The 15,986-nt window shown below is 58.4% G+C and overlaps 10 protein-coding genes across 10 annotated transcripts; 3 read left to right on the forward strand and 7 right to left on the reverse strand.

The window, feature by feature from the left end:
• Window positions 1–100: 100 nt before the first annotated feature.
• On the reverse strand, window positions 101–464 carry PG998_002709 (uncharacterized protein; the record flags this gene model as incomplete). The annotated part of the gene is made up of 2 exons (XM_066869527.1): window positions 101–347; window positions 415–464. The coding sequence occupies 2 exons, from the start codon at window positions 462–464 to the stop codon at window positions 101–103; spliced, it is 297 nt and encodes a 98-aa protein (XP_066737942.1).
• Window positions 465–913: 449 nt separating this feature from the next.
• Window positions 914–2,154, forward strand: PG998_002710 (glyoxalase; the record flags this gene model as incomplete). Its single annotated transcript, XM_066869528.1, has 2 exons — window positions 914–933; window positions 1,239–2,154. 2 exons carry the CDS (start codon window positions 914–916, stop codon window positions 2,152–2,154), a joined length of 936 nt encoding a protein of 311 aa, XP_066737943.1.
• Window positions 2,155–2,509: 355 nt separating this feature from the next.
• On the reverse strand, window positions 2,510–2,959 carry PG998_002711 (uncharacterized protein; the record flags this gene model as incomplete). Its single annotated transcript, XM_066869529.1, has 1 exon — window positions 2,510–2,959. The coding sequence occupies one exon, from the start codon at window positions 2,957–2,959 to the stop codon at window positions 2,510–2,512; it is 450 nt and encodes a 149-aa protein (XP_066737944.1).
• Window positions 2,960–3,759: 800 nt separating this feature from the next.
• Window positions 3,760–4,424, reverse strand: PG998_002712 (uncharacterized protein; the record flags this gene model as incomplete). The annotated part of the gene is made up of 2 exons (XM_066869530.1): window positions 3,760–4,203; window positions 4,275–4,424. The coding sequence occupies 2 exons, from the start codon at window positions 4,422–4,424 to the stop codon at window positions 3,760–3,762; spliced, it is 594 nt and encodes a 197-aa protein (XP_066737945.1).
• Window positions 4,425–5,145: 721 nt separating this feature from the next.
• Window positions 5,146–5,703, reverse strand: PG998_002713 (uncharacterized protein; the record flags this gene model as incomplete). Its single annotated transcript, XM_066869531.1, has 2 exons — window positions 5,146–5,414; window positions 5,481–5,703. The coding sequence occupies 2 exons, from the start codon at window positions 5,701–5,703 to the stop codon at window positions 5,146–5,148; spliced, it is 492 nt and encodes a 163-aa protein (XP_066737946.1).
• A 972-nt stretch (window positions 5,704–6,675) lies between these two features.
• On the forward strand, window positions 6,676–7,098 carry PG998_002714 (S-adenosyl-L-methionine-dependent methyltransferase; the record flags this gene model as incomplete). Its single annotated transcript, XM_066869532.1, has 1 exon — window positions 6,676–7,098. The coding sequence occupies one exon, from the start codon at window positions 6,676–6,678 to the stop codon at window positions 7,096–7,098; it is 423 nt and encodes a 140-aa protein (XP_066737947.1).
• Window positions 7,099–7,182: 84 nt separating this feature from the next.
• PG998_002715 (S-adenosyl-L-methionine-dependent methyltransferase) lies at window positions 7,183–7,952 on the forward strand (the record flags this gene model as incomplete). The annotated part of the gene is made up of 3 exons (XM_066869533.1): window positions 7,183–7,445; window positions 7,583–7,618; window positions 7,682–7,952. 3 exons carry the CDS (start codon window positions 7,183–7,185, stop codon window positions 7,950–7,952), a joined length of 570 nt encoding a protein of 189 aa, XP_066737948.1.
• Window positions 7,953–8,151: 199 nt separating this feature from the next.
• On the reverse strand, window positions 8,152–10,813 carry PG998_002716 (beta-glucosidase; the record flags this gene model as incomplete). The annotated part of the gene is made up of 6 exons (XM_066869534.1): window positions 8,152–9,081; window positions 9,189–9,419; window positions 9,470–9,593; window positions 9,664–10,216; window positions 10,293–10,607; window positions 10,696–10,813. 6 exons carry the CDS (start codon window positions 10,811–10,813, stop codon window positions 8,152–8,154), a joined length of 2,271 nt encoding a protein of 756 aa, XP_066737949.1.
• Window positions 10,814–11,618: 805 nt separating this feature from the next.
• Window positions 11,619–12,735, reverse strand: PG998_002717 (uncharacterized protein; the record flags this gene model as incomplete). The annotated part of the gene is made up of 2 exons (XM_066869535.1): window positions 11,619–12,466; window positions 12,537–12,735. 2 exons carry the CDS (start codon window positions 12,733–12,735, stop codon window positions 11,619–11,621), a joined length of 1,047 nt encoding a protein of 348 aa, XP_066737950.1.
• Window positions 12,736–13,191: 456 nt separating this feature from the next.
• Window positions 13,192–14,598, reverse strand: PG998_002718 (glycoside hydrolase family 5 protein; the record flags this gene model as incomplete). The annotated part of the gene is made up of 4 exons (XM_066869536.1): window positions 13,192–13,333; window positions 13,421–14,282; window positions 14,347–14,457; window positions 14,514–14,598. The coding sequence occupies 4 exons, from the start codon at window positions 14,596–14,598 to the stop codon at window positions 13,192–13,194; spliced, it is 1,200 nt and encodes a 399-aa protein (XP_066737951.1).
• Between the last annotated feature and the right edge of the window lie 1,388 nt (window positions 14,599–15,986).

A 15,986-nucleotide genomic window follows, 5' to 3' on the forward strand; every position in this document is an offset into this window, starting at 1 on the left:
CATCACCAGCGCTTAATCCTTCTGAGGTTGCTGCCAACAGCTATACCATCCATCGCATCTATTACAGCTGCTATTCGTCCTCGGGCTGCGGCGCCTTGCTCTACGCGCAGCAACCCCTGCAGTTGGGCGTCACGACCCCGGCGACGCGGCACTCGACGTAACACGCGTACCGCTGGCAGTTCGGGATGGCCGGGATGGACACGGGGTCCAACAAGGGGTCGAAAGTGTCGGCCAGAGCCCTGTCGGCTAGGGGCGGCGCTTCGGTGGGTGCTGGGACCGAGGGAGTAGAAGAAGGAGTTACGGAGGTTTTGAGGGTGGAAGGGGCGGGGCCGGTGGTGGCGATGGCGCTGTTTGAAGTATTGGCATCTTGTCAAGTCAAGCAGGAAAGGGGCTAGATCAGGCAGGCGGACTCACTAGATCGCGGTGCCGAGGAAGGCTGGGATCAGGACCAAGGGGCTCAACATTTTGAACTTGAGGGTTTTATGGTTGTCGGTTTGGGTGTTACGGGCGATATGTTATTGAGATTGGTTGTCAATGCTGGTGATGTGATTTCTGGATGATTTGGCAGCTTGAGTCATTGCGATGTCCCTGGCTTATATGGACTTTACATTTCACCACCTCGAAGAGAAACTGTCTTGATCACTCTAGTATTACATCACTCTGCTACTACACATCACAATGTCAGGTGGTTGGTGTTTCCGAATACATTGGAGGAGGTCATCTGATGCATATGTCTTTTTGCCATCCGATGGCATGCTGAGAAAAAAGAAAAGGAGTATCTATCAGAAGATGTTGATCGATCCCTTGCCCACTACAGCATTTATTAATAGAAATCGCCTTGTGACCTCATCGGTGCTTTCTTTAGCTTGGTTTATGGAATGTAGTATCCAGAACCCGAAGAGTGCTATGTAGCATGCTCTTCACACATATTGCGTGATTGCTTGCCATCCGCCTGTCTGCCGGAGCCCCGCACCCGCCTTCCCAACACTTGCGTCCAAACATTCCAACGTGCGGCGGTGCTGCGATTCCTCACCCTGACTCACATTGACAAACCAGCTAACTAACTACATGACTACTTGCTGTTCGCACCAACCTCTCTAGATCCCTGGATTGCCCTGCTGTCGCATGTAGACAGTACAGATTCTGGCATCTTTCTTTCTTTCCCCTCGACAGCACCACCATGACCCCAACGCCCCTGCTCGACCACGTCGTCATCCTCGTGCCCCACGCCTTCCTAGTCTCCCCGCCCCCTGGCTTGCCGCCGCCTTCGTCCTGGTCCCCGGCGGCAAGCACAGCGACGGCGTGACCGAGAACGCCCTGGTCTACTTCGCCGACGGCTCCTACCTCGAGCTCCTCGCCTTCGCGGACGACGAGCGCGGCCGCGCGGGGCGGCCGGGGCACCGCTGGGGCGCGCAGACGGAGGGGGCCGTGATCGACTGGGCCCTGACACTGCGTGCGCCTCCCGCTCCCGACAACCCCGACCAGCAGGAGGACGAGAACGAGGACGTCCCGGAGTCGGCGCGCGCAGGGTTCCGCGCGATCCAGCAAGGCGTCCGGGACACCAGCCGCGGCGCCCTCGAGTACCGCGACCTGCTGCCGGGCGGCCGCCACAGGCCCGACGGCGCGGTGCTGAGGTGGGCCACCTCGGCCGCGGCGCGGAAGACGGCCACCGGGCAGCTGCAGCCGGTGGAGCCCGGCGTGCTGCCGTTCTGGTGTCTGGACGCGACGCCGCGGGGGCGGCGGGTGCCGCGCTGGGGCCACGGCAAGCGGACGGGGTGGGAGCACGCGTCGGGCGCCGTGGGCGTGGCGGTGCTGCAAGTCACGCCGCCGAGCGCGCTGGAGACTCCGACTGGCCGCGGCGGCGGCGACGAGTCTGATCTGCGCAAGGTCTACGACGTCCTGTTCGACGGAAAGATGGACGAGGAGGGGGGTCGCTGGGCCGTCGAGGTGTTCGAGGCTCGCCACGAGCCGGGGGAGGTGCGCTTGGGCGAGAGGGGCCGCGACGGGGACGGGACGGAGAAGCTGTCGCTTGCGCTCTTCACGACGTCGCGGGAGTTTGCGGGGAGGACGGTTGGCGGGCCCGTCACGGACAAGGTTCGGCTCGAGTTTGAATTCGTGTTTGCGAGCTGCGGATACGGCATATGGTCTGATTGACGATTTTGATATTTATTGTATTTTTTTTTTCTCGCTATGAAAACATGGGCTTTGGGTATATACTTGTATAAACATGATATGTTCAGTGTGACTGACTGACACCTCCTTGTCCAGAAATGGGTATTATCTTCTTCTTCTTCCTCTTCGACTCAGCAGCCAAAGCTATTTCGTCGCACCGCACCGCACCGCACTGCATCGTATCGAGCCCCTACTTCAGGTGGCCATCGTCTTATCTGGACTCATGTGTTCTGTCTCCGTCATAATGCACACCCCATGTCGTCGTGTTCGTCTCATGCGTTCCCCAATCGTGTCTGGAATATTCATACACAACGCCTCTTTTTCTGAGATCTGTCGCTTATGGCAGCTCACTCGGCGTCTGATTGGTGTTGTTACTATTGTTATTGTTGCTGTTGTTGATGTTGTTGTGGTTGTTGTTATGGTTATGGCTGCCAATCCCCGCCTGCTGCCCGTCCAATTGAGCGATGGCTGGCGGCGGCTGTGGTGACGCGCTGGGTGTGTACAGCTCCGACGGCTGTTGTTGGTGTTCTTGTTTGGGCTGCAGATGCTGGTAGTTGTAATTGGGATATTGTGAATGTCGTTGTTGCTGCTGCTGCTGTGGACCGTTCTGAATTGGCGTGGCGTAGAAAGCCTCCATCCTTTTCCGGCGCCGTTGCACGTGGCGCCTCCACAACCAGACGGCGACGACGCATCCCACGACGCTCAGGACGACCAGCACGACGATGACGACGATCCAGACCGTGGCGATGGTCCCCGCCGTCTTCTCGACGTTGTCTTTGAATGCCATTGTGTATGTGCGTGTAGGTTTGTATTGAATACGTGGATCTTACGTGACTGTCCAAAATACACGAGTATGTAGTAGAAGTTGCTGCGCCGAAAACCGTACGCAGGAGATTGATGATGCAAGTTTGGTGCACGACGTACGCATTCGGAAAGACGCAGGGTGAGATTGAGTAAAGGTACTGGGAAAGGAGAGGAACCAACAGCGATTTTGCCAAAAGAGCGAGATTCGGGGGAATCGCTTTTGTTTAAGGCACATACTACAGACATCATTGCCAATCGCTGGGTGGTGTGGTGTGGTTTCGCCGGCCGCTGCGCTGCGCCGCAATGTCGCTCTGTCGATCTTGCCCAGGAACGACGTTGGATTCGTCGTATTCCCATGGGTGAAGGACACAAGAAGCCCAGCGGAAGGCGGCAGCCAGCAAAGCCAGCGCCGCTACGCCTTGCGGCACAGTAAGCCTAAGCAGCCCAGCCAAGGAAAAAAGACGGTCGAGAGGCGAGAGTACACAAACACAGCCAATGATGCAGCTGGGTTGAACAGCTGAATGGGTTTCAGCAGTGGAAAAGCTGCAGATCGATCCGGCCCCCGCCTGGCCGCCTGGGATCCGCCTCAGCGGTTATGTACAACGGCGTTGGGCTGTTTCTGTCTCCCCAGTAGAGGCAGCTAGCTAAACCGTCACTCATTAATCTATCTACACGCTCGTAAATCCATAACTTCATCATAGTAAGATGACATGAGCCGCAAGTCCTGCTCTGCTGCCCGGCCCATTTTCTTTTTCTCCCGTTTCATCATCAACCCTTGATCAATCACACCTCATCCCCGTCCTTGAGAATGGGCACCATCATCCACTCGACGTCGACGCGCTCGTCGGTCCCGTTGAGTCGGGCGCAGACCATGCGGCCCTGCACGGCGACGCGGCCGCCGAGGCAGGTGCCGAGCCCCGTCGCGACGAGGGCCTCGAGGTGGGTCTGGCCGAGCACGACGGGCCCGCCGCGGACGCGGACGTCGAGCCTGCAGTTGTCGCGGCGCGCCACCTCGTTGAACCTGTCCTTCGGCAGGTACGCCGTCGGCAGGAACGCGTCCGCCACCTTGCGCAGGCTGGCCTGGATCTCCCGGCACCCCCGCGGCCAGTCCGAGGGGAACAGCGGCGCGTTGGCCGAGTGGCCCAGCGCCATGGGCACCGCGCCGTGCTGCGCGTCGGTGCACGAGCTCGGCTCGGTGAAGCCGGGGTGCGGCGTCGGGGTTGGGCTCTGGACGGGGGCGAGGCATCGTTAGCGGCGGCTGCTGCGTCATGACTGGTGTTATAGGGTTCGGGACTTACTTCAGATGGTGATGTAGATGAGATGACGGAAACGTGCGTCGTGGTCGACGTGGCTTTTTGCGTGACTTCGGGACCGAAATGGTCCGTCGCCCGTCTTGCTAGAACTGACAGCATGACATATGATAATACGTAGACGGTGGGCAGCAACATTATGGTTGTATAGGTAGTTTGGTAAGTTGAGTCATTTGCGACGAAAGATCGTTGCACAGGCGCCACGTCTTCTCCCTTCTCTTCTATGGGCACAAATATATTGCTATTACTGAAACCTTATCTATCGCTGAACTACAGGGGCAGATCGAGTCATAATGGGACTTGTTTGCTTGGTTGGTGTTTTCTCTTTCTTCGCCAAAAAGCACTTGTTTGCAGGTTGGTCAAAAGAGAGGCATGGATGACTTGGGTCACTGCCAGACTGACCCCTGGATGGACCCTTGCATCGACAAAGAAGGCCTGAAAACCAGTCGATTTCCTCTTCAGGCCATCCTGCATGCACTAAGAGGCTTCACAGCCAATCAGACCGCACGATTGCAGCGACCCCTCAGTAGCTCCCGACACCGAGATGTGAAACATCACGATGTTGAATGGTTTTTGCTTTTTCATCTTGAGATTGTATTGTTTTGATTCAAACGTAATAAGGGGGTATAATGCTCCAAGGACATTGTATGTAGGACGAAGCGAAAAGGTTGTGGTGTAAAACACAGACAGCAACCCCCGCAACAAAGGTATCATCAATTCCATCCCGGAAAACGCCAAAAGCCAAACCCTCCTTCCATTCGTTCCCTCCCAGGTCGAATACCCTTCCCGAACCCCTGAGGACCACCAGCTACAACATCGTCGCATTCGAAGCATAATTGCTTGATGTGCGAGTAGCTTGCTACTTCTCGTTTCTGCGCTCATCGAGGCAGATGCACATGGCGACGATGATGGCCAGGTCCACGTTGGGCGCGACGGTGACGTGGTACGTCTGTTGGCCGCCCAGCAGCTCGCGCGCGTTGAGGAACTGGCGGTCGATGACGGCCACCACCTGGCCCGTCGCCTCGTCGGTGATGGAGGCCTTGCGGTCGAAGAAGTCGCCCTTCATGTAGAGGCTCTCGCCGCGGCCGCTTTCGCCCGTGAAGGTGGCTACGGACTTGGAGGATCCGACTGTGGGGGGTTCACGTTAGCTATTTAACTCGTTCTCTATTACATTACACAAGAGGAAAGACTTACAGCTGAACTTGCCCTCGACCTGCAAAATCTCGCGCTCGCTCGGGTCCTCGGCGTAGTACGTCGCGTGCAGCCGGAGGTGGCGCTTCCGGATGGTGAACAGGGCGTTGCCGGCCATGTCCATGACCATCTTCCTCCCGGACAGCGAAAAGGCGTTGCCCTGGACCTTGAAGATGGGGCGGCCGTCGAGCGTCTTGATGTCGAAGCTGTCGCCCGATAGCGACATGATCTTCTCTTTCAATACCAGCGTCTCGGACTGCGTCGCGTAGTACGGCTTGGAAGAGGCCGAGGGGCCGGGGAAACGGGGGGTAGTTGTTGGGCCATGGTGGGTGTAGTTTGTGTGTGTTGGCTTTCGTGGTGATTCTCGAAGGATTTGCGGTTGGAGTGTGTGAGTTGTGATTGGAATGACGAGAAATCAAGAAGGTATTCTGACGTGAGGGATCGCTTTAGGTATATATAAACAACTTCGGACCTAAATCTTACACTTCTCAATACACCATCTCCAGCCCAACAACGATCGTCGCCAATGCAGCAAGAGCTGACAGCGCCGGCGACCTTTTGTGCGGGGAGCTAGGGGGACGTTGGAGACGTAGCGTAGCGCTAAATGGCTGCGGCGTGCGGCGTGGGCGGCGTGGGCGGCGCAATATTGGGCGGCCGGTGGCTGTGTGTAAGTAAGCAGCACTGCATGCTGGCCACTAGTTACTGGCCATGACGCCATAATTGGCGAAGGCGCGAGGGAAGGATTTCCACGCAATCACATATCATATGCTTTTCTTTGCCTCGTTTAAGGCACCTGTATTCTGGGCCAATGATACAGACCGGACTACCTCGCTCGGAGATACTGGCGAGGCCTGCCGTGAAGCTTCTACTGAACATTCAAATTTGCAACGCCCATGCATATTATGAGTAACCACTCTGGATATGGCCATGAGAGAGTCGTATAAGGCAATGGGTTTTGGAAAATGATAGGAACTAACCGAAATGAGTGCCTGCCGTTGTGAAAACATGGCTGCTGCAGCTATGATATCACGGCATTTCGCTTCGGTAACCAATGACACATACAGCCCATCTGCTGACGTTCATCCAGGGGGTCGATCCGACACACGCAAGATGTCAATTACCCCTCATTCTCGAATTATGCGGCCATCATGATGGGAGAAGAAGCCCATCTCACAGTCATCCAATTCGTCTTTTCCCAATGACTGGCCACTCCATCCCCGACCCGGCCTCGGTCGAGGAGAACGGCCGGACGTACACGGGCTACTACCGCGAGGGGCGGTACCTGCTGCCCAACGACGGCGCCGAGCAGGACCGGCTGGACCTGCAGCACCAGGTGTGGCGCCTGCTGCTGGACGACGCGCTGCATCTGGCGCCGCTCGATTGGGGGGCGGCCGGCGATGATGCCAGAAACGTATTGGACATCGGCACGGGGACGGGCATCTGGCCCATCGAGTTCTCCGAGGCGAACCCGGGCGCGCGCGTCGTCGGGACCGACCTGAGCCTGATCCAGCCGCCGCCCGACGCGGTGCCGCCCAATTGCAGCTTCGTGCGCGAGGACAGCGAGGAGGACGAGTGGGTGCACGAAGTCGAGTTCGACTACATCCACATGCGAGCCATGTAAGAAACAATACCCATTTGAACATCATTTCGTTTCTAGGGCCACCATTTTCTGCTTCTTCTCATTCATTGCCCGTCTTCTGGCCTGATGTTGTTGAACCACCAACCAACCCTTACCTTCAGGCTCAGCTGCTTCACGGACCATAGGTCTGTCATCAACAAGATCTACGACAACCTCCGCCCCGGCGGCTGGTTCGAGTCCCAAGACTTCTCCTTCGACCTCGTCGCCGCCGACGCCGCGACCGAGGCGGTGCTGGCTGGCTCCTCGATCCGGCTGTGGCAGCAGCGCATGTTCGAGGGCATGAGAACGTTGGGGCGAGACCTACGCGTTGCTAGGCACTACGCGCAATGGTAAGTATTATCAGTCTTTCCCAAGCCCGCCATCTCTCTCTCTCTCTCTCTTGCTTTTCCGAATAAAAGACGAGACGAGACGCGCGAGATTCCCGTCGAAGGTCTCGGCTTACAACAGGCGGCTTGATGGAAACCAGGTTGAGCGACGCGGGATTCGTCGACGTCGAGCAAAGGTATGTCACGTATACCAATAGTGATTGTACTCTCACGACCGTTATTGACGCAATGAACCCTAGACTGTTGCTTTGTCCCCTCAACCCCTGGCCCCGCGATCCCAAGGACCAGGAGATCGGGCTCTACTTCGAGACCGACATCGTCGAGTCCCTCGAGGGCATGAGCGCCAAGGTCCTGCCGCGCGCGGGCATGTCGGCCGAGGAGATCCAGGCGCTGGTGTTGCGCGTCGAGCAGGATGTCCGGAACCAGGAGATGCATGCTTACACGCCGGTGTACGTGATATACGGGCGCAAGCCGTTGGAAGGGAAGGCCGGGACTGAGGATAATAATTAGATAGAATAATTGTATCCTAATCTTAGAACTCATACATCGTTCTGGAGTACATACACTGGTGGCCTACTCGCTTTTGTCCCCTTGGTAAGTTTCTTCCATCTATTAGGTATTTACTATATACTCTATCATCGTAATAGCATTAGAGGCCGTGATTCTCTGCAACTCCATCACTGGACGGCGGTGGCGCACCAAGCCCCCCCTAGATCTTGATGCTCCCCGTCAACCGAATATCCCGACTGCTAGCCCCCACGTAGACGCCGTACTCCCCCGGCTGGAGATCCCACTGCTGTCCCACGACGTCCCAGACGCTGAGGTCGCGTCGCGTAAGTTCCAAGGTGACGATCCCCTCCTCCCCGGGCGCCAGCGGCACCTTCTCGAACCCGCGCAGCTGCCGGGGCGGGCCGCCGGGGATGCCCAGGTACAGCTGCGCGGCCTCGGCGCCGTCCGCGTCGCCGACGTTGGCGACGGTGAACTGCACCGCGGCGACGACGTCCCAGAACCCGGCGGCCGTGGTGGCCGACGGCCCCGTGCGCAGCGCCTTCGGGTCCGTCTTGACGACCAGGTCCGAGTAGTCGAAGCGCGTGTAGCTCAGCCCGAAGCCGAACTCGAAGCGCGGCGCGATGCCGGCGCGGTCGAAGTGGCGGTAGTCGACGTAGACGCCCTCGGAGAAGTCGCACTGCAGGTCGCGGTCCGCGTCGGTCGCGGGGCGGCACGGCGCGTAGGCGGCGCCGTAGTCGCTCTCGTTGCGCGCCAGCGTGTAGGGCAGCTTGCCCGAGAAGGCGGCGGCGCCGTAGAGCAGCTGCACGAGCGCGAGGCCGCTGTCCTGGCCGGGCAGGTGGGCAACGACGGCGGCCGTGACGTTGGGGTGCTCGATCCAGCGGTCGACGAGGCGCACGCCGGCCGCGTGCACGACGACGACGGTGCGGGGGCAGCGCGCCGCGACGTGCAGCACCAGGCCGTCGCTGAAGTCGTCGTGCACGCCGTCGCGGTCCCAGCCCTCGGTCGCGATCGCGTTGATGAAGACCAGGCACGCGTCCGAGGCCGGGTTCACGTCGGGCTCGCCCGAGTCCAGGTCCCAGTTCACCCAGGTGCCGTCCACGGAGGCGCGGTGTTGGATGGCGCTTAGGGGCTGGATGGGAAGAGTCCAGGTCAGCAGGTGTAAAAAGAGAAAGAAAGAAAATGTAAACATCCAGGTTAAAAGACGTCCCCATAGGTATGTCATGGCAAGGAACTTACATCAAGCATATACGCAGGCCCGTTAGCCCCAGCCCGGCCACCCGTCACGATGGTCCCCCCTCTGGCCGCCTGGTCGAAGTGCGCCGGGGTGCCGAGTACGGCTTGCGCCATCTCGGGCGAGGAGGTGTAGCCGAGGTTGAAGAGGGTGTCAGTGTTCTTGGTGCGCGGGACCGTCGCGTCGTAGCCGAAGACGGACAGCATGGCGGGGTTCTCGGCGAAGGGCAGCGTCTTCTTTTCGTTCTTGAGCAGCACGTGCCCGGCCACGGCCCCTCCAGGATGACGGGGCGCGACTTAAGGTCTCGCGCGTCGACCTGCTCGTGCGGCAGGCTCAGGTTCTGCATGCCGAACCCGGGCTTGGGGAAGTTGTCGCCGTCTTGGTGGACGAGGTACCACGCGGCGAGGATTCTGGTGTGGGGAGTCAGCTCTCATCGTACGACATGCACAGCGCCACTGGGAATCTCTCTCGTCGTCGTACCTGGTCGCCATGTCGGTAACCCGCTCCTCGGGCACAGTCCCGTTGTTCACCGCGTCCGTGAGGTTCTGGCCAAACGAGCCGCCGGCGGGCATGACCATGTCGAGGCCGTTGTTGGCCGAAGTCAGGGAGTGCTGGGCGGACCAGTCGAGCAACACAAACCCCTCGAAGCCCAGCTCGGTCTTGAGAAGGCCGTTGAGCAGCTTGCTGTTGTCGCACGAGTACGTGTTGTTGACGCGCTGGTACGAGCACATGACCGAGGCGGCGCCCGCGCGCACGCCGTCGACGAACGGCCACAGGTAGAACTCATGCAGCGTCTTGTCGTCGATGTTGGCCGACACGGCCTCGGCCCCGAAGTACGGCCGCCGGTTCGTCTCCTGCTCGTTGCCGATCAGGTGCTTGAGGTTCGCGATGACCCCGGCTTCCTGATGGCCCACGATGGTCTCCGCGTTCAGCTGGCCTGAGAGGTACGGGTCCACCGAGAAGCCTTCCCAGTTCCGGCCCCCAAGCGGGGACCGGCCCAGGGGGCCTGCGTTGGGTCCCAGAAGCACGTTCACTGTCGCGTCGAAGTCGGTCAGTCAGCAAGCCCCGGCTATCTAGGCATGGTTTCCACTAATGGTGTGTATACGTACCTCCTTTGGCTTTGAACTCCTTGCCCATGTAGTACGCCCTCTGGTGCGTCAGGTTCTTGTCCCAGCTGGCGCCTGCATGTATGGCGGACGGAAAGGAGCTGACGAAGTCGGTGGCGCGAACGCCGTTGCCGGCGTCGTGGAGGCACATGCCCGGCCAACCGAGTCGGGGCACGGTGCCGGTGTTGCCGGCGCAGACATTGTCTTTGGTGGCGAAACCACGGGTGATGTTGACTTTTTCCTCTAGGGTCATGGAACCCACGAGCTCGCGGGCCTTTTCATAGGCGCCAGCCCATAGCCCGGATCCTTTCCCAGACGCTGCATTTCGTGAATGTATTAGCGTCCGTCGGAGTTCCAGCGGATATGGGTTGAGTAGAAGTACAGAAAATAATAAGAGCTCACTCACGGGAAGGATGCACTAGTGGGGATTGTGCAGTACTAGCAGCAGCGACGACGGTTGGCTGGCTGCAGAGAACAGCCACCGCCGCCGCGACGAGGAGATTGTTGCCAGGAAGAAACCACATTATCCGATTGAGAGAGGCTAATTGGCCTGTGGAACGCCCCCTTTTCCCCAAAGACAAGTGTTGAATATGAGGTGTGGGTGATCGCCGAAAAGCCTCAGCCAGCCAGCCGTGCAGCCCGGTCTGTATTTATGTTTTCTCGGCAGCCCTGCACGCGGAAGCTGACGTGCGGGGGGGAGGGAGGGGATTCGCTGGGTTTGCCCGTATAACGTATAAGAACATCAATCGAAGAAGCCGGGGAAAACAGGCCACCTTGACCGCCTGGGGACCCATGGAAACAGACCCGATGGATGATCAAATGGGATCGTCTGCCGGGGATGGATGGCCCTAGGGGAAATGTTCGTCACAACATTTTGCTGCAGCGGGGGACTCGGGCCAAGAATCCGACTCCCCGTACTCTCTCTCCATCAAAAACCATTCGGTCGGGGCCACTCTGCGGTCGGCACGGCATTTCACTAATCTCTGGCGTGAACAATGGCCAAACAACTAACCTACGAACTAGTTACTATGTATGGATGCCATGGCTGTGAAAGGATGTGCAGGCTACGGAGTAATACTATTCGGACGGACAGTTTCGTCGGGATCAACTGAGGCTTCCAGATCTTGCCCCGGGCGCTCCCAAATCCAATGCCGGATCTGTGCCGTCGGTGTACATGCAGTAGCCTGCTTGGCGGGCAGTCACCAAGTCACGAGGACACAACAAGCGGGCAGCCTACGTCACACGGATTTGCGAGGTTTGGCCGAGAAACAGGCAACGCTCACGGCATCGCACCACTCACCCTCCAATCGAGGTTCTGATTACGGATCGCTATTTGTACGGGTTATCCTCCGCGAACGTGGGCTCCCACATCCCCCGCGCCTCCCGGATCTGCAGCTGCAGCCCGCGGAGGAGGCCGTACATGGTGCGCAGCGTGGGCATGGGCACGCCGCGCGCCGCGCCCTCGCGCAGGGGCTCGCCGACGATGTTCTCGATCTCCATGAGGTTGCCCTTCTCGACGTCCTGGCACATGCTGGGCTTGAAGGCCGTGTCGGTGGGGTCGACGCGCACGACCTTGTCGGGCAGGTCCTCGCCCAGGGGGTAGCCCGCGGCCGCGGCCGCGGCGATGATCTCGCGCATGATGGGCTTCACCAGCTCGTCGATGACGTGCACGCTCGCCCGCATCCGCGCCGTGTCCGTCCGCAGCACCGCCGCCACCGTGTTGAAGCTCGCGTTGTACACGAGCTTGCGCCACCGCGCGCGCTGCGCGTCGGGCTCGTACCGCACGTCGAGCCGCCCGCACGCGCCGTACGCGGCCATGTACCGCCGCGCCGCGGCCACGGCCGCCTCGGACGGCGGCGCCCCCGGGGCCGCGGCGAAGGGGCTGATGTACTGCACGTCCTCGTCGTCGTGCAGGATCTCCCCGTGCGCCGTCTCCGTCGCCGCGATCAGCGAGATGCTGCTCAGGATGGCGTTGTCGGGGAAGCGCGCGAGCAGCGGCTTCTCGATGTTCAGGCCGTTTTGCGACAGCACGATGGCCGTGTGGCCCGGCGTCACGGCGGGGGCGATGAGATCGGCCACGGTGGGAGGGACGTCGGGGATGTTTTTGGTGGTGACGAGGACGAAGTCAAATGGGGTCTGCAGCTCCTCCTGAGCGAGATCTGGTATCGTTTTGCGAACTGTGGGATGGGTGAGCATGAGCATGTCTGTCTACCTTCGTGTCTACCTTCGTAGCTGGACTTCACTTACTGTACGATGGACGCCATCCTTTGATATCGTGGCCGTGTTCGATCGAGTCGATTTTGAATCCTTTGTCGGCCACGGCATCGTAATTGGAGCGCAGAACGGCTGTCACTTCGGCTTTGCCCCCGATCTCCAGGGCATAGGCTGCCATGGCTCCCACCCCACCAACCCCGACAATCAGAACTCGCGCTTTTCCCTCCGTCATGTTGGTCGACATGCAAAGTGTTCGGTGAGTATTCCAAAGCTATATGTGAGCCAATTGACTGAAAACTCCTTGATGAGATTTTGCATCTGCATGAGACGTGGCTAAAGGTCGCCCAAAGTCCCCTGGCATTTGCAGTTTACAGTTGATAAGCGCTGAACCATCGGAGCACTGTCGGATGGTTGCGGGCCAATTGGTGGAGGTCGTTTCTTGTTTCCCCAACTTCCACTTCAATGGCCATTCATACCTCGGATGCATTGCTACTGAGCTGCTTATCGTCCACACCTTACTAGGTATAATTGATCAATTGATGGGCCGCACAGTATCTATCGAATGTCCTTGGCATTCGTCTATAGTAAGAACCGGTAGTAACCGACATCCACCCTGTACTCTCTAGTCTCCGACAACGGCATGCCCAGAACGAGACCCCCCCATGTCTAAGCAGCCCGCGACGTCCGCTCAGTTCTTCCACTTGGCGGCGAAGCACTGAGACACGATGTACGTATCCGAGTTCCCGTTGGGCGTCTCGACCAGCTCGTAAGAGGACCCGAAACCGCCGGCGGCCCACGATGTCCAGCCGAGGTACACGTCGCTGTTGGCACTGTTGTTGAAGGTGGTCAGTCAATACGTACTGCAAAGGCATCTCGCGCACACATAGTGAAGTAGGTATAGGATGAAGGAAGCTTACTTGATGTAGTCCAGCTGCTGGCAGATGACGGTCCCGCAGCTCGCCACGTTGCCGCCGCCCGTCTCGCTGAGGAAGGCCTGGCGCCGATTCGAGCGCAGCCACGTGGCCAAGGGCGCGAAGGCGCCGTCGATGTTGTTGGTGGTGCACTCGACGTGGGTGCCGCTGTTGTCCGAGTCCGAGTACTTGTGCACGTCGAAAACCAAGCCCGTCGTCGACCCGTCCGGGTTCTTGACCTTGAGCAGCTCCGGCCCGGACCCGTTGCTGATGAAGTTGGCCGCCGACGTGTAGTCGGTCCCCGGCAGCAGGATCATCTGCGACGTCGCCCCCGCCGCCCGGATCGCCGTCACCACCTTCTGCACCGTCTGCGCCCAGGTGCCGATGGTCAGGTCGTGCGGCTCGTTCATGACGCCGAAGACGATCTTGCCCTGGGACTTGTACTTGGTGGCGAGGGCCGTCCACAGCGCCACGAACTGGTCGTCGGCGGGGCCGCCCTGCCCGATGACGGCGCCGTTGAAGCGCGCGTAGTTGTGGATGTCGATGATGCAGTACGTGCCGAGGCCCAGACAGCCCTGGACGAAGGCGTCGTAGCGCGCCAGGTTGTTGGCGTTGAGGTTGCCGCTCGGGCTGCCGTTGGTCAGGTACTGCCAGCCCACGGGCAGCCGGAAGATGTTGAACTTGTCGTCGTTGACGAAGTGCCGCATCTGCTGCACCCCGCTCGACGACTGGTCCGCGATGGCGCTGAGGTCCTGCGTGCCCGACGTCACCATGCCGAAGTCGAAGCCCGCGATGTTGACGCCGGCGTACTTGACCTTGCCGCCGGGCGCCGAGGTCGGGTTGCCGCCGGGCGCAGTTGTGGTCGGAGCTATTGATGGTAAGTCAGAGTTCGCTAGGTTTATTAGTGGTTATAGGGCGGGGATAATACGGACATCCACCACCACCCGAGCCACCTGGGACGCACTGCGAGTAGTATTCGTTCACCTTGGAACATGTGTACCCCGACACACAGGTTGTCGCGCCCGACCAGTTGATGCCGCCACCTATTAGATACACATTAATACTTGATGCGAGAGGCGTCGATCCGGCTCGAGCTTACATTGACCATAGGCAGCTTGCTGGGCGAATGCTTGGCCCACTAGGCCGGCTGCCAGGAAGGCACCCAGACCTGCGTTGATACCCATGTTGAAAAGACTTGGGAGCTTCTTGACGTCAATAAGACGAGCCAATGATTGTGTCCAGGTAATGCTTGAATAACCTTCGTATGGAGCTTGATCTGGAAAGGCGATCTCCGTTCCTTCTTATACGAGGCTTATTTGATGAATCATGTTGGCGGCACAATACCAGCAAGCCGGAAGGGGAAACATCCGCCTGCGTGACCATGCTCTCGCATCGTGCGGCAGACGGTTCCGCGACGCTAGTCGTTTCTCGGCACCAAACGTTCGTGAATCGTGGGCGCGAATGAGCTTATTCCGACCTACTGCATGCGACGTCTGCTCCGTTGGCCTGGAAGGGCAGGTGCCGTGGGCTGTGATTGGCGGAATATCGTAGTACGTATTTCAGGGGCTAGGCCGCCCCCCACCAGTCGCTCCCGATGGGCTCTACCGATGCCCCCCATGTTGTAGGCAGTCTAGGGTGCTTCCGCACTAGATTCGGGATACAGAGCCGCATTTGCCAGTACGTTTAGCCATCCAGTCTGCCCTAGGACCTGGCCGGATCTTTCCATCTTTTTGCTCGTCCCTGTCTCTGACTAGTTAGGTCAGATCACGGTGCATTATAGTACATAGCGTCAGCCTTTGTCAAGATTACCATGGTACACCCCTTTCCATAATTATTATGGCGTGACTGGTCAGGCAATATGGAAGTATAACACTCTCTATATAAATTCGGGGAATATATAGCTAACCCTCACAGTTCCAGGGATCACTTCACTTTCTACTCATACATACATTCGTTCGACAATGAAGAATTCTCTAGCATTGGATCTGCCGGTTATCACTTTCCGTCTTTCCTTGTTGACTTATCTGTTGTCAGATCTCAAGTGGCAGACTTGACTTTACCCTCTCAGTTTAGATGGAGCTGTTGGCCCAAAAGAAACGACTGAATCATGTCTTCGAGATTATTAAACATAGTGAAACTTTATGGAGGTAGCACCGCTGCTTGAACTTCTACCAGCGTTTGAACTTCTATGTAGGTCGCGAGGTATAGAAATATGAATGTTGTTCCATGTTACTATCTGCAATCCAGTGTTATTGACAAGCCATCCCGCTCCATCCTGGTCTCATACTCCTATCTCGGGTCAATGGCCAACGATATGGATGATATCAAAGCTCGGAGTTTATGCTTGGAATCTCATGAAACCATGAATCCTTTCATGGATCTTGTTACGTTTCTCATATTTTTCGTCGGTTCCAACTAGTTGGCCAGGTCCTGTAAAGAACAGCAGGGAATCGACGAAGGCGGTGTTTTAAGCATGGCTAATTATCCTTTTCTCATTGATACATGTATTGGTACCGCGGTCAGCTCTTGTAAGTTTCGGGTACCTAAGCGTGCCCAGAAGCAGAGAACAGGT

This window comes from Apiospora kogelbergensis (assembly GCF_038363985.1).
Source record: "Apiospora kogelbergensis strain CBS 113332 chromosome Unknown utg000001l_segment0_segment0, whole genome shotgun sequence".
Taxonomy (NCBI): Eukaryota; Fungi; Ascomycota; class Sordariomycetes; order Amphisphaeriales; family Apiosporaceae; genus Apiospora; species Apiospora kogelbergensis.